This window comes from Atheta coriaria, unplaced genomic scaffold (genome assembly GCF_025399875.1).
Source record: "Atheta coriaria isolate IRGN ID8LTWV9N9 unplaced genomic scaffold, Caltech_Dcor_3.1 hic_scaffold_6_pilon, whole genome shotgun sequence".
NCBI classification, from domain to species: Eukaryota; Metazoa; Arthropoda; class Insecta; order Coleoptera; family Staphylinidae; genus Dalotia; species Dalotia coriaria.
This window is the reverse complement of record NW_027045448.1, coordinates 1,296,015-1,309,679: the sequence shown is the minus strand read 5'-3', so window position 1 is coordinate 1,309,679 and position 13,665 is coordinate 1,296,015. Positions and strand designations below refer to the sequence as shown.

At 35.8% G+C, this 13,665-nt stretch overlaps 5 protein-coding genes across 7 annotated transcripts; 2 read left to right on the top strand and 3 right to left on the bottom strand.

The window, feature by feature from the left end:
* Positions 1-41: 41 nt before the first annotated feature.
* On the bottom strand, positions 42-614 carry Det (baculoviral IAP repeat containing deterin). Its single transcript, XM_065305804.1, has 3 exons — positions 606-614; positions 418-534; positions 42-359 (listed from the first exon to the last, which is right to left on the bottom strand). Exons 1-3 carry the CDS (start codon positions 612-614, stop codon positions 42-44), a joined length of 444 nt encoding a protein of 147 aa, XP_065161876.1.
* A 253-nt stretch (positions 615-867) lies between these two features.
* On the bottom strand, positions 868-4,729 carry LOC135794076 (uncharacterized). 2 transcript variants are annotated; one of them, XM_065305218.1, is made up of 12 exons: positions 4,422-4,729; positions 4,181-4,363; positions 3,893-4,103; positions 3,357-3,828; positions 3,110-3,299; positions 2,695-3,057; positions 2,445-2,639; positions 2,217-2,375; positions 1,975-2,160; positions 1,625-1,921; positions 1,268-1,562; positions 868-1,210 (listed from the first exon to the last, which is right to left on the bottom strand). In XM_065305218.1, the coding sequence occupies exons 1-11, from the start codon at positions 4,632-4,634 to the stop codon at positions 1,368-1,370; spliced, it is 2,664 nt and encodes an 887-aa protein (XP_065161290.1). In that variant the 5' UTR covers positions 4,635-4,729; the 3' UTR covers positions 868-1,210; positions 1,268-1,367. The 2 variants fall into 2 exon arrangements, with proteins under 2 accessions (XP_065161290.1, XP_065161291.1); XM_065305219.1 differs by lacking the exon at positions 4,422-4,729 and having other exon boundaries at positions 3,893-4,114; positions 4,181-4,314.
* Positions 4,730-4,983: 254 nt separating this feature from the next.
* Positions 4,984-6,342, top strand: LOC135794213 (vacuolar protein sorting-associated protein 26C). Its single transcript, XM_065305416.1, has 6 exons — positions 4,984-5,113; positions 5,161-5,304; positions 5,363-5,657; positions 5,717-5,896; positions 5,955-6,080; positions 6,147-6,342. Exons 1-6 carry the CDS (start codon positions 5,057-5,059, stop codon positions 6,230-6,232), a joined length of 888 nt encoding a protein of 295 aa, XP_065161488.1. The 5' UTR covers positions 4,984-5,056; the 3' UTR covers positions 6,233-6,342.
* A 1,414-nt stretch (positions 6,343-7,756) lies between these two features.
* Parp1 (Poly-(ADP-ribose) polymerase) lies at positions 7,757-11,530 on the top strand. The gene is made up of 8 exons (XM_065304667.1): positions 7,757-7,971; positions 8,055-8,312; positions 8,387-8,729; positions 8,787-8,988; positions 9,046-9,344; positions 9,416-9,728; positions 9,786-11,069; positions 11,128-11,530. Exons 2-8 carry the CDS (start codon positions 8,057-8,059, stop codon positions 11,374-11,376), a joined length of 2,946 nt encoding a protein of 981 aa, XP_065160739.1. The 5' UTR covers positions 7,757-7,971; positions 8,055-8,056; the 3' UTR covers positions 11,377-11,530.
* Positions 11,377-13,515, bottom strand: Rcd5 (microspherule protein Rcd5). Of its 2 annotated transcripts, none has more exons than XM_065304668.1 (6): positions 13,260-13,515; positions 13,085-13,190; positions 12,449-12,931; positions 12,075-12,391; positions 11,796-12,005; positions 11,377-11,735 (listed from the first exon to the last, which is right to left on the bottom strand). In XM_065304668.1, exons 1-6 carry the CDS (start codon positions 13,370-13,372, stop codon positions 11,528-11,530), a joined length of 1,437 nt encoding a protein of 478 aa, XP_065160740.1. In that variant the 5' UTR covers positions 13,373-13,515; the 3' UTR covers positions 11,377-11,527. The 2 variants fall into 2 exon arrangements, with proteins under 2 accessions (XP_065160740.1, XP_065160741.1); XM_065304669.1 differs by having other exon boundaries at positions 13,097-13,190.
* Between the last annotated feature and the right edge of the window lie 150 nt (positions 13,516-13,665).

The window sequence follows — 13,665 nt, the reverse complement described above, 5'->3', positions numbered from 1 at the left end:
ATTATAACAAAAATAATGATAGTGATGAAGGGTTTGGGTTTCTACTTCATTTTTGCAACTTCTTCTATGCTTGCACAGAACTCATCCCATGCATCTTTTCTGTCTTGTATTAAATCAGCAAAATGCTTTTTATATACATTTTGTAGTTGTTCTTTCCTTATGGCTGCAAATTGGACGCATGTTAACTCTTCTTCTGGCAATTTTAACTTTGCAAATGTACACGTCTTTGAGTGTGATAAGTGTTCCTCCCAAGGATTATCCTTTGCATCCCAACCATCAAGAGGTTTACTGCACAGGAAGCATTGTACTAAGTCAGGATCTGATTTTGTAGCAGTTGAATAAAATCCTGCTTCTGCCATCTGAATAAAAAATTAACATTATTATTTACTTCCATGTAGCTCATAACAAAGATCATACCTTGGCTGCATTACATGGTTGATCATCATCAAACACCCACTTCTTGAAAGATTCTAGGCGGTTTTCCTCAAGGAACATTGATAATTGTAGTTTATAGGCATTACTTAGATCAGGAATCTATAACAAATTAAGAAATCAACAAAACTAACCTAAAACGCTGTAGCTTGCTTTGGTATTATATTCCTTACCAAATCCATTTTCATTTAAATTTTATGTTATCACTATTTTTCTCCTTTTCTTCACTAGAATAATTGTCTTTAAATGTATTTTTAAATCTTTAAAACAATAAGAAATATTAACTGCCGAACAACTCAGCAACCGCCACTGAATCGCACAGCACGTTTGAATTTCAAAATGGCAGTTACGAGTTACGATGAGTGACCATATTAGAAAAGGACAGAATATGAAAAATCCATTCTACATACATTCTACGAAAACAAAATGTCAAAATTCTTAAACCGTTTAAATTATATGAAACTCATAGACTTATGCTGATTTATTAAATGTATACAAAAAGTAATAAATAATATTTTTACTCTAGCGACATCTCGTGATGTTTCTAAAAGTTGTACTTTGAAAGTGTGAAAGCTTGAATAGTTGCGAAAAAAAAATTTTCAATCAATTATTGTTTCAAGAATCTACTCGGGTTGTATGTTATATTACAACCATATTAATCATCAACTAAAATTTATACAGATTTGTAAATAAATAAAAACATCGTAAAATCAAAAGAAGTATCTTTTACAATGTGATCATGTGCTCGGCGGTTAACAACCTCCCTGCATATGAATTCCTAAAATCAAATGAATTAACAACTACATAAAAAAAATCATAAAAAACGCAGCCTTACACATCCTCCCTATCACTCTTGGGTAGATCCCCAGCAAATGTTGGAATATATTTAAGAATCGAATAATTCTCCCTCTCCACAACGAAATCGATACAGAATTTCAAAAATCTACAATTTCCGTATTCAAAAGGAACGCCGCTAACAACTTGCAAAGTTTTTCCGTATTAATAATCACATTAGTGTCTTCGTCAATAAATTTTAGCGCCGATACAATTAAATGGAAGTAATCCGCAATATCATATGCGATAACTTCATTGAAAAAGTGTTTGTATGAAGATTGGAATAATTCATGACACTGAAACACAAAAACCGTTTTCTTCAAATTAATACTTCCAGCCGGCATAACTCCAAACCTACGTGTTCATAGTAAACAACCAATTTAGTGATAAAGGGAGTGAATTGGTTCGGCTGCTCTGGGTGATAATAAAGTGTAAATATAATGTTGAAGTATCTTCGACGAGTATTAATCGGAATAGCCACGTCGTTACTTTTCAGTACACACTCCTCCAAAAAAGTATCAAAAATACTTTCAACCGTACTCCAATACTCCGTATAGTTCCAAGATGCTTGCAGCAAAATGGGATTGTTGTGTAAAATCTCAGGAGTGAATAGCAACTTGTAGTTCCCAATCAGAATCCCCATTGCTTCAAGTACCTAGTTAATTAATGTTTAAACATTTAGAAATAATATTTTTTCGTTATTCTTACAGTGCTGTAGAAATTCATATTGCTTTCCAATAGCTTGTCCATTGACACCCAATATGAGCGTGCCTCTATTTTCAAACGTTCTAGAGTATGGTGGTCAATTTCTCGATTATTATCTTCGTTTTGGATTAGCGCTCTGAATTGACGCATAAAGTATAGAGTACATATTTTGATTTGCTCAGTAATAATCTGTACAATCAAAAACATCAAATTGATTATTGTTTATCGTAAAAACATAAACTTACTTCATCTGGCAAATCCGAATCTATCCAATAATTATAAAACAACTCAATGTCCAGGGTATTGCGAGAAATATTACATGTAAAGATAGCTCTAATCTTTATGGCCGCACGTACAATTCTTAACTTAAATTCTACCAATGAATCTTCAGCACCATTGCAATTCTAAAAATTATTGGAAAAAAACATATCAACAAATGATTTAATCCATTTGTTTCCGAGAATAGCACTCACATATAATTGGCTTAAATCTTCTTTGTATTGCTTAATAGTCTTGGCTAATTCCACTTCCAACATTGTCAAATAAGACTCTCCTCCATTGACATATGAAGCTTTTTGAATAAATAAAGCTATGTTCATGGAAAGACACTCGTTAATTTTCACATTGTCGAGATGTTTGATACTCTCCAGAACAATACCATTCAATACCTACAAAGAAACATATATAAAATCATCATAAAATTGCGGTAGTTATTAATATTACATTTTTCAGCTGGTACACCTCAGGTGTATTATATTCAATTAACGCTAGCGACTTAAATATCCATATCATAGCATCGCTATCATTTGTACTTGCCAGTAGCTTAGGAGTATTACTCAAAATGAAAAACGTCGTGTTGTTTTTATCATCGTCGTCTGCTACTTGTATCTTTGTTCGAGTACGATCTACGCCAATTTTACCATTGTAAAACATGCAACATGAATTATACCATAACTCTATCATCCCTTTATATTCTTCGTCGGTGAAAAGCTTTGGATGCTTTAGTTTTGCCACAATATGATACGGTTGCAGCAGCACTAAGTAATGGTATAACGATTCCACAAGATATGAATATTTTACTTTGCTCTGTAAACATAATCACCATAAATAAATTGAAAAAAACATTAAAATTACGTACCGCTTGTTCGTATGTATCTTTGTCAAATTTAGACACCATTTTGATCAGTAGTTTGTAGACAATGGTGTCATCAAATTCTTTTAAATACATCGCAAGAGCTTGGGCACACTTACGAGCCAGTTTCAAATTGATGCTGTAAGATCGAATTATCAATCTGATCAAAAGTTTTTCTGTGATCCTCAACTGATGCCTAAAAAAATATTCGTTTTGTAAAATATGACGGAAGAATGCGGTGAAATTCACCTACCTATACTGAAAAGCTGTGGCGAAGAAAATTGCTGACAGCATGGCAATATCATTATTCGTATGATTCAGTCGGCAGTATAAGTTTTCAACAATTTTATGAAATGACTCCATTTGAAATATGTGAGTTAAATGTGTTTGATGCAATAAAATGGTGCAACTTTCAATGAGATTTTTAATCATCGTAACTTTCTTCAATTCAAGCAGATCACTTAAGAATGTAATATTCTTTTCGTTGGCAAATTGATTTGCATCATCTGTCACGATGTAAATGTGGTAGTACAATGCAAATTCCAAATTATATGAATGAAATAAAAAGTTGTGTTGTCGACCGCCGTAAATTGAATCAAGCTCGTACGTGCTGATGATGTTATTAATAGCATCGTAAATTATTGCGGCACGATCAAGGTCTACCAACGATTCCTGGATAGCAAGTTGAACTTTTCGCACACAGAAATATTTATTAATTCTAAAAGCTGAAAATGAATTTAAAAAGAATATTTAATTATTATATGGATCTAATAACTATGCAAAACGCACCAAATATATATGCTGTTAAACGCAAGGCATCGACCTCACTTTTGCTAACGTGTCGCAAGAAACTTAGAAAAATGCGCATTGTTTTTTCAAACGTAGCTAAAATCTGAGTGTTAGCTGTCAATTGCTTGCATAAATACCATAAGAACTGATCAATCATGAGAGACAAGTTTTTTCCTTCCTTGCTCTCATAAGTAAATATATTGTCACCCTCCTGAAAAACAACTAAGGGTAATATGTGTATTAAAAGTGTACATAGTAATGTACACGGCATGAATAAAACTACATTACTTGCACATCTTTATGTTTCCTTGCTGCAATTTCAAACAAAGTTCCAATTTGCATCTCATAATCCTGTGATGTATATTTTTCTATTTTGTAATCCACCAACAATAAATCGGGAATAAGTTGAAGTAACTGATGTATATTGTTAAGATCGTTAGTTATTGCTTGAACAAGCCTTTGTACAATATACTGGAAACGCATTCAATGATTCGAATGGACAACATAAAAATGCTTTTATTAAACTTACCTGCAATTCATCACTCTTCTCAATCATTTTAACATAAAGACCCTGAGTGGCAATGGGTTTAAATCGTTTCACTTTGGATCCTCGGAAATTCAGTTTTTGGTTGGTAGGTATAAATTTGCTAATATCAATTCGCTGCTTCTCTATACGATCCGAAAGTAGAGAAATACTAGAGATGACGGACGATGCACTTGTTCTAGAATCCGAAGAGGACATTTTGATGAAACGGTTTTGTTACTGTATCTGGATGATTAAAGATTAAATTGTCGACGTGAACACGACGTGTCCAGAATATAACGAAAGTGAAGGACGTTTTTGAGAAGCTTTGAAACACGGTTATAACCGTCATTTTACTACGCGCCTTAACATCCGTTGCGCGAAATTTGAAATTTGTGACCGAGAATAATGAATATTTAAATCTAGTTTCAATGCACAAGACAATTTTTTATCTAAAATATATTACAATCAAAGTTAATTAATGTAACGATTAATGATAAGTACGCTTTGAACACAGCTAACATGTTTTTCATATCTTTGAAGCCTTTGGAGAGTTTGAATTTGTTTGAGTACTCTACTCTACTACTCTGACTCTAACCTACAATAATATTTTGGTGTGTTGTTTGGGCTTATTTTTTAAAATGTCAGTTTCACTCGATATTCGTCTGAAAAAAGCGGACAAAGTGTACTATGAAGGGGTAAATTATTTCATGTTTGAATATAGTGTATTTACATTTAGTTTTAGGATAACGTGACGGGATTCATTGTTATTCAATCCAACTCTGATTTCAAACATGATGGAATCACACTAATAATGGAAGGATCTGTTAATTTACAACTGAGCTCAAAGAATGTTGGAATATTTGAAGCGTTTTATAACTCTGTTAAGGTAATGTGATAATATTGACCTGAGGTATCTTTTTTCCTAAGTATATTAATTGTTTCAGCCCATACAACTGGTACATATGCAGTGTGAGGTATTACCACCTGGCAAATTACCTGCAGACAAAACAGAAATTGCATTTGAATTGCCCTTAAAGCCAAAGCAGAACAGAGAATTATATGAGACATATCATGGCGTTTTTATAAACATTAGCTACAGTTTGAGGTGTGAAATGAAAAGATCATTCCTATCAAAAGACATCCAGAAGAGTCAACAGTTCTTGGTACAATATAAACCTAATCAGAATGAAGGATCCAAACCTGTTACATTTTCTATTAGCCCATCTTCACTGTCATTAGGTGATGCCAATTGACTTAATCATATGTAGAATTATTTGGAGTAACATAAATTATTTTAGGTTGGGCAGGTGCTCCTGATTTTCTCTTAGTTGGAAAGCTAGATTCCACAAGGTGTAGCATTAACAGACCACTTACAGGTCATCTTGTTTTGGAGAGGTGTGAAAAGCCCATTAGATCCGTGGAAATACAATTGGTTCGCGTGGAAACTTGCGGATGTGCTGAAGGTTATGCAAGGGATGGTTTGTTAATATAAAATATATTACTTTTCTTTATAGTGACTTTAACACTATGTTTTAGCTACTGAAATTCAGAACATTCAAATTGGAGATGGCGACATTCCGCATAATATTCAAATTCCCATTTATATGATTTTTCCACGGTTATTTACATGTCCGACTTTAATTAAAGTGAATTTCAAAATAGGTATGTCCCTCTTTGATTGATTTTCGGCTTTAGTGTAACTATATATTTATGTATTTTATTTTTTAGAATTTGAGATTAATATCGTCATTGTTTTCCAAGATGATCATCTTGTGACTGAAAATTTTCCAATACTTTTAACAAGAGAACAATAATAAAAATGCAACAAATATATAAATACAGGTACATATGTATTACATTCAATTTATAATAAGAGAGCTGTGTGAACGCAATATAAAATGCAAAATATAATTTAAAGTCCAAACTAGTGGATGTTAAAAAAGTCCTTTTCCGTGTATCATGTTTAATCATACAGTAATCAACGGAGTGTAGATCACGTCTGCCCTCTCTGATTGTACATTCACACAATAATATATTCATAGCAATAATTAATACCAAGCATCTCCAGGTCCACAAATGAATTTGTTTCTAAACTGCAATTTTTAATTTTAACTTTACAGCTGTTATTCATTTTTGTTTTATAATAATCCGAAATATAAATTTCGGTTAAAGACCCGTAGGAAAAAAATGTGTTTTTTCATGGTGTAAACATCTATCCTACTTACAAATATCGTAGCTTTGATTATAATTGGTAATACACAACGAATGAGATAACTGTTAAAAGAAATGAGTTAATTTTGACTGATGTTGCCCTCCCATTCCCTGGGTGTAGATTGTTTTTCCGATATCTTGGTCTTGCAACGCGGTATTCCCGGTAGCGTAACCTGTGCCATCGTTGCACAAGTCTTCTTGACATGAACGATAGTAATAACGATAGGTGCCATCTTCAATGATTTGATTCAAGAATGTTGGCTTGTCTTCGCAACCGCGAACCATTGATGCCACTTTACCTTTCGGGTCCTATGAAATCAAAGTTTAGTATTGTGGAGGAAAAAAATCGCTGGATTTGGCTAACAATAAATTCTTGCCGAAAAGAAGTGCAATACTTCTTATTGCAATTTGTTATAGGAGAACCAATTTCAACATTTGCCGGATCAGTGACACATCTTTGATCAAAATCGTTTTCACCAATTGAACAGGTGTAACATTTTAAACCTTAAAACAAATCAATTTAAAATTTATATATTGTATATATAAGATAAATATTATTTTAGGTTTATAACATATTCACCTGTGGTAAAAGTGACTAGGTATCCTAATATAAAAACAAGAACTGTTGTTGAAACCATTTTAAATATGTGTGTTATGATTAAAATGAATGAAGCACAATGTGGATGTTAATTAAGCATTGGATGTTTGAGTGAATACTTTATCTATGCAATATTTATTTATCAAAATATCTGATATATATTGATAACATTTATCAGCGTTGTGAAACATTTCATGATTACCTGTAAAATAATATTACTCACATTCTTTTAGATAAGCTATACATGCATTCTAGAAATATAATGATACTGATTCTACTAACATTTTAAAAACTTTAAACACATTTTTGGAAGTTTTAACGGTATCTCGAAAATAAATCGCAACCGTTTTATATCATTTGTATAAATAAAAAATATATTCATTTTTAATCCAGTTTACTGGATGAAAACCTGATAAATACGCGACAAAAGTTTATTTTTAAAACATACTGATTGTAGCCGCAATGTAGTCCTAGGGAATTTTATTTTACACTAAAATTTTGTACTTGGCGCCAAAAGTGAGCAGCACAGTTGAAACTAGTTTGTCCGGTAAATTGTCCCGCTAATCAATGGCATAACCGCTGAGGATTGCAATCTCGTGAAAATAAACATTTATTTCCGACAACAATAGAACATTTATAAAGTATTGATTTCACCCAATTGTTTTTCGTACATATTCGTCACATTCCACATCACTTCTTGTAAATAACCGTTGGTTGTCGTCTCATCAGAATACTCATAATAAGGTAAACCTAAATAAATTTTTAGTGATATTCATTGTAATGCATGTTGCAAACTTGTGTAGTGATAGCAATAATTAATTGTTAAGCAATGGAAGACGATCTGCCTTACCGAGCTGAATATGCCAAGAGCGCTAGGGCTTCCTGCAAAGGGTGCAAGTCCAACATTGGCAAAGATACGCTGCGCCTTGCTGTTTTGGTTCAATCGCCAGCTTTTGATGGAAAAATTACGCAGTGGTATCATTATACATGTTTCTTTGGCAAGCAAAGGCCAAAAACAGTTGATGACATTCAACATTTTGAATCTCTCAGATGGGATGACCAGGAGAAAATCAGAGAGAAAATAAGTATGTTTTTTTGAATATCTAGTTTGATAATTTCATGTTTTATTATACTGTGTGTCTTGTATATGTACAAATAGAAACCTTGGGTGCTATCGTTGTTCCGGAGGGTAAAGGGAAAGGCAAGAAACGTGCGAGCGCAGCGTCAGGTGCTCTACAAGACTTTCGAATCGAAATGGCAAAGTCCGGTCGAGCTGGTTGCCGCGGTTGTGAACAAAAGATATTAAAAGATGAAGTACGCATCGCCAAGAAGGACTTTACTACTGAAGTTGGTCGCAAATACGGCGGGCAAGATATGTGGCATCACTTGAATTGCTTCGCAAAGCTTCGATCAGAGCTGGGCTTTTTCGTTAGCGGCGATAGCTTACCAGGCTACAACAGTCTGGGTAAAGCCGACAAGGATGCTGTTAAGAAGCAATTACCGTAAGTAATTGTTCAAATAAATTTCTCGGATTATGCTAAACAATTTCTTAATAATAGGGCTATCAAACAAGAAGAAGAACCTGATACCAAGAAGATGAAGAAAGAGGAAGAGGAACCCGACGTCGACGCTGACAAAATTAAAGCACAATCTAAACTCATTTTTAAATATCGTGACCTGTTGAAAGCGAAAGTTTCGAAGAAAGATTTGATTTACTTGCTGGAAGCGAATGAGCAAGAAATTCCTCAGGGAGAAGAGCGGGTATGGAAACGTGTAATGTGTATATTTTAAGCGCTAATCATATATATTTTCAAACAGATGTTGGATCGTTTGTCTGACTTGATGGCATTTGGTCGTCTGTTACCGTGCACAGTGTGCAAAGATGGCCAATTAGTGTTCAACAAATTCGGCTATGAATGCAAGGGTGATTTAACTGAATGGACAAAATGCGCAGAAGTCTTCAAAGAACCTGCACGCTCGAAATTTGTGGTTCCAAAAGAATTAGCCGAGGAACACAGCTTTTTAAAGAAATACAAATGTGTCGTTGGCAATCGAATCATCAAGGATGTTAAACCGACTGTGGTTCCTAAGAAAGAAGAAGATGAAGTTGATTCCAAGTATGTCTTTAGTTGCTTAGTTAATTTAATTATTTCAATGACTGATGTAACTTATTGGTATAACTTTTCAGACCGAAAGTGGAACGTGAACGTCCACCACTCTACAATATGGAATTTGTATTGTTTAACGTCAGTGATAAAGAGAAATTAAAGAAAGATATTGTCAAACTTGGAGGAAAGGTAACAACTAAAATCGATGAAAACGTCATGGCCATGATTTCCAATGAAGAAGAAGTGGAAAAGATGGGAGCTAGAATTACAGCCGCAAAAGATGCCAAAGTACATGTTGTCGGAGAGAAATTTGTTAAAGATGCCAAGGGTAAAAAGTACGAAGATATCTTCAAACTTGTCGAAGACAAATCTATTTGTGATTGGGGATCGGATGTAAGTTGCACAACGATGCGTACGTTCTAAATTAATCTCATAATTATGTTTTGCTAGCCTGCCAAACGTGTTCCTCAAGAAACCAGTAGTCACAAATCCAAGTCAAAGAGCATTTATACCAAGTCCGTACCAAAATCGGTAACTATGAAACTCAAAGGTGGCACTGCCGTTGATCCTGATTCCGGCTTGGAGGACCATGCACACGTTTACGTCCGTGGCGAGGATAAATATACGGCTGTGTTGGGTCTCACAGACATACAAAAACAGAAAAACAGCTTCTATAAATTACAACTTTTGCAATCGGACAAAGGCAACAACTTTTGGCTATTCAGGGCCTGGGGTCGTATCGGAACTACCATCGGTGGTAACAAGTTGGAGCAAAAGTCCGACTTGATGGAAGCCGTGAATGAATTCGAAGCGCTCTACGAAGAGAAAACAGGAAATCAATGGGAGATGCGTCACATGTTCCAGAAAGTGCCCGGTCGCCTGTATCCCATCGATGTGGACTACACGGATGAAACCGACAATCTCAAGATTGATTGTGATGTACCATCATTGCTGCCTTCGCCTGTGCAGAATCTCATGAAGCTCATCTTTAACATTGACGACATGAAAAGGGTCATGTTGGAATTTGAGCTGGATACCGAAAAAATGCCCCTTGGAAAGTTAAGCAAATCACAGATTACAAAGGCCTATAAAGTGCTCACTGAATTGCAAACGATGATCGCTGATACAAACACGAATGAGCGTATGTTCATCGACGCTTCAAATCGCTTCTACACTTACGTCCCGCATTCCGCCGGCGTGGAATCCCTACCGATTATAAAAAGTGAAGATCAAATTAAACAGAAGATCGACATGATTGACAATCTGATGGAGCTTGAAATTGCCTACAATCTAATGAAATCCTCTTCGTCGGGCAGCGTTGACTCGCACTATGAGCAACTTAAGGCTGAAATCGGTGTTTTGGAGCGCGACTCTACTGAATTCTCTATTATCGAGGAGTATGTGAAGAACACCCATGCACCTACACACGACGCCTACAAGCTGGTAATCACTGAAGTGTTCACTGTTAAGCGACAGGGTGAAGAAAAACGCTTCAAGCCATTCAAGAAAATGCACAACCGTCAGCTATTGTGGCACGGTTCCCGTGTCACTAACTTTGCCGGTATCATCTCGCAGGGTTTGCGCATCGCCCCACCGGAGGCGCCCGTCACAGGCTACATGTTCGGTAAAGGTATTTACTTCGCTGATATGGTCACCAAATCAGCGAACTATTGTAACACCACCCCGAAGAACAACACCGGCTTGTTGCTGTTGTGTGATGTGGCACTCGGAGAGGTAAATATTTATTCATACATCGGTTGTACTTGTATTTAATTAAAACTTAATATTTTAGATGATGGAATTGAAGGATGCCAAAAATGTAACCAAGTTACCATCGGGAAAGCATAGTTGCAAAGGTTTAGGTATGACCTGCCCAGACCCTAAGATAAGCAAGAAGATTGGTGATGTCGATGTTCCACTTGGCAAGCCGGTTAAGAACAAGACTAAGTCGTCGTTGTTGTATAACGAGTTCATTGTATACGACGTAGCACAAGTCAACATTCGTTATTTGGTACAGACCGAATTCAAGTACAAGTACTAATTTGTATCCGTATCAACATGCGCGTGATTTATTCTATTACCAGATTCATTGTTTTCGGCAGGTATGAATTACATATTCTCCTAATGGTATAACATATATTCTATATTTTTGTAACGTTTCACTACTCTTAAATTAAAAACGTTTTTGCAAATTACGCTGGCATGTTCAGTCTTACGGCTTCGTTATGAATTACCCTGATGAGGTCCTGATTGATGCTGAAGATGAAACGTAAACAGGCGATTTCCACGACTGCATTATCGAATAATCGCACTTTATTGCCGTTGGAAATTGGGCGCCCGTCGACGAAAATGGGACGCTTGCCTTCGGATGACAAGTAAAATTCCCCAGTGTTTCTTAAGCTGTAACCGAAAAACAAAACACTTTCAATGCTGATAAGTGGACAGTATAACGATGCTTACCGTAAGGTGGCTTGTCTACGAGATATCTTATGCGCCGGTCCCTCTAAAGTTAGGTCAATGTCGACCATGTGTCCTTTTGCTTTACGGCCGATCGTGATTTCGCGACTTCTCATTAAATATCGGACCATACGCCCACGCAGCACTGCCAACGTTTGAGCATCCATCTCGCCAGGACAGGAACCTGTGACGTTATCCACTAGTACGTTCCACCTAGAAAATCAATGCAATAAAACAAACGATTTAGTACGGAATACATTACAATCATATTTTAGACTGTACCTTCCTATTTCATTTTCGAGCTGCCGAATTTCTTTGACATTCTTCCGCTGTTGCAAACGCAGCTCACGGTCAAGCCACGCATCGGCCGGTTCGCTGAGATCCGCATCCTGAGTCATTTCTTCCGTGTCGCTGAAATACAACGGCGGTTTCGTCGAGTAGTTTGTGTGCAATGGCTGCCGTACTTGATCCGGTAGTAATGAATACATTTTCAATGTATTCCAATGCCGCTGGAGAGCAACTGCGGTGCGACCTGAGTAGAATACTTCTGGATGTTGTGCCAACATTTCAGCAAAGGTACTAACTGTTGGATTTGCTGACTAGAATAAATAAAGTAGTTAGTTACTGAAAATCCAGGTATTTTGACTTATACTCACTGATTTTATAGTATAAAGCAATTGTTCTTCTTGGTTACTCCACAATGCTCTATCTTGCACAGCTGCTACCATATCTGGATGCAAGTTTCTCATTGCAGTAACCGCGACTCTTGAAACTGCTTCATCATACAACAAAGCATACCACCTCTGCTGCAATTCTTGCAAGGTAAATCGGCAGGAAAATTTGGTACCCAAATGAACAGTTCTAATGTCGTTCGTTTGTTGCACACCAATGATAAGTGCCAAGTCATCAGTTGGTTTCCATCTGCCAAGATCTTTAGTTGCAACCAAACTATTTGGTTTACCTTTCTTACTGCGCCGATATGAGCTTGCCATTGATCGCGGCATTGATTTTACTTTTGGTTTCGGTGTTGTAATAGGTGTAGGTGGTATAGGAGTGACTGGTATTGGTGGTGACTGTGTTACTGCTGGTGATGTTGGAGTAAAATCTGAATGTGTTGATGTGGTTCTTATGCGAGTTGGCTGAAATATAAAACAAAACGTTTTAATTAACACCTAATTATCACATTAGCAAACTGTTCACGGAAACTTTTGTGGAGCAGGAGGTGTTTAATTGAATTGTTAATCCAGTTTAAAATTCATGAATAAAATAATTGTGTAAGAAAGTTAATTTACAATGATATTTACTGTGACTTTTGGAGTGGTAGAAATTCCAGGCAATCCACGACTATAACCGACTACTTCGTCGTCAAATTTCTTTCGTTTAATCGAACGGTTTGAACTAGAATTACATATTAAGATATGTATTTAAATCGGGTAATCTAGGTTTGTTTTCGGCGAATGCACGTACCTTCGACGTCTCGTGGCGTCTGAAGAGTCAAGTAACGTTAGTGAGCTGGACGATGCCTGATAGTAATCGCGTTCGGAGAGTTGGGAGAGATCGGGATCTTCCAAACTATTCATTTCGTCTTACCCCAATACGAAGTATCGATATTAGAGATTACAGCGTTCAAAGCAAATTGATCTCTATTACAAAAGAATGAAATATGAGGACTATTTGTGACAGGACAATTTTTGTTTACAATTTATTTACAAGACGCCATTTTTGCTAGACTCTTTAAACCTGTTCATAGATGTCGCACTATGTTTCAAGTTTAGTAAATATAATATATTTAGTTGCAATACAATTAATTTTAAAATGATTCAATATAATAGATTTTGTAGATTATAGTAAATTATAACAATTAAACGATTAA

What these genes read in the sequence shown, in the direction of transcription:
- LOC135794213 (XM_065305416.1), top strand. Translation starts at nt 5,057, where the DNA reads ATGTCAGTTTCACTCGATATTCGTCTGAAAAAAGCGGACAAAGTGTAC. An exon ending in ACAAAGTGTACTATGAAGGG is followed by an intron (nt 5,114 to 5,160) that starts GTAAATTATTTC and finishes ATTTAGTTTTAG; the next exon opens with GATAACGTGACGGGATTCAT. An exon ending in CCCATCTTCACTGTCATTAG is followed by an intron (nt 5,658 to 5,716) that starts GTGATGCCAATT and finishes AAATTATTTTAG; the next exon opens with GTTGGGCAGGTGCTCCTGAT.
- Rcd5 (XM_065304668.1), bottom strand. Translation starts at nt 13,372, where the DNA reads ATGAATAGTTTGGAAGATCCCGATCTCTCCCAACTCTCCGAACGCGAT. An exon ending in AAGTCACAGTAAATATCATT is followed by an intron (nt 12,932 to 13,084) that starts GTAAATTAACTT and finishes TTTATATTTCAG; the next exon opens with CCAACTCGCATAAGAACCAC. An exon ending in CGTAGACAAGCCACCTTACG is followed by an intron (nt 11,736 to 11,795) that starts GTAAGCATCGTT and finishes TTTCGGTTACAG; the next exon opens with CTTAAGAAACACTGGGGAAT.
- LOC135794076 (XM_065305218.1), bottom strand. Translation starts at nt 4,634, where the DNA reads ATGTCCTCTTCGGATTCTAGAACAAGTGCATCGTCCGTCATCTCTAGT. An exon ending in TTTAACAGCATATATATTTG is followed by an intron (nt 3,829 to 3,892) that starts GTGCGTTTTGCA and finishes ATTCATTTTCAG; the next exon opens with CTTTTAGAATTAATAAATAT. An exon ending in ATATGAATTTCTACAGCACT is followed by an intron (nt 1,922 to 1,974) that starts GTAAGAATAACG and finishes TTAATTAACTAG; the next exon opens with GTACTTGAAGCAATGGGGAT.
- Det (XM_065305804.1), bottom strand. An exon ending in AACCATGTAATGCAGCCAAG is followed by an intron (nt 360 to 417) that starts GTATGATCTTTG and finishes TTTTTTATTCAG; the next exon opens with ATGGCAGAAGCAGGATTTTA.
- Parp1 (XM_065304667.1), top strand. Translation starts at nt 8,057, where the DNA reads ATGGAAGACGATCTGCCTTACCGAGCTGAATATGCCAAGAGCGCTAGG. An exon ending in GAAAATCAGAGAGAAAATAA is followed by an intron (nt 8,313 to 8,386) that starts GTATGTTTTTTT and finishes ATGTACAAATAG; the next exon opens with AAACCTTGGGTGCTATCGTT. An exon ending in GTGATGTGGCACTCGGAGAG is followed by an intron (nt 11,070 to 11,127) that starts GTAAATATTTAT and finishes TTAATATTTTAG; the next exon opens with ATGATGGAATTGAAGGATGC.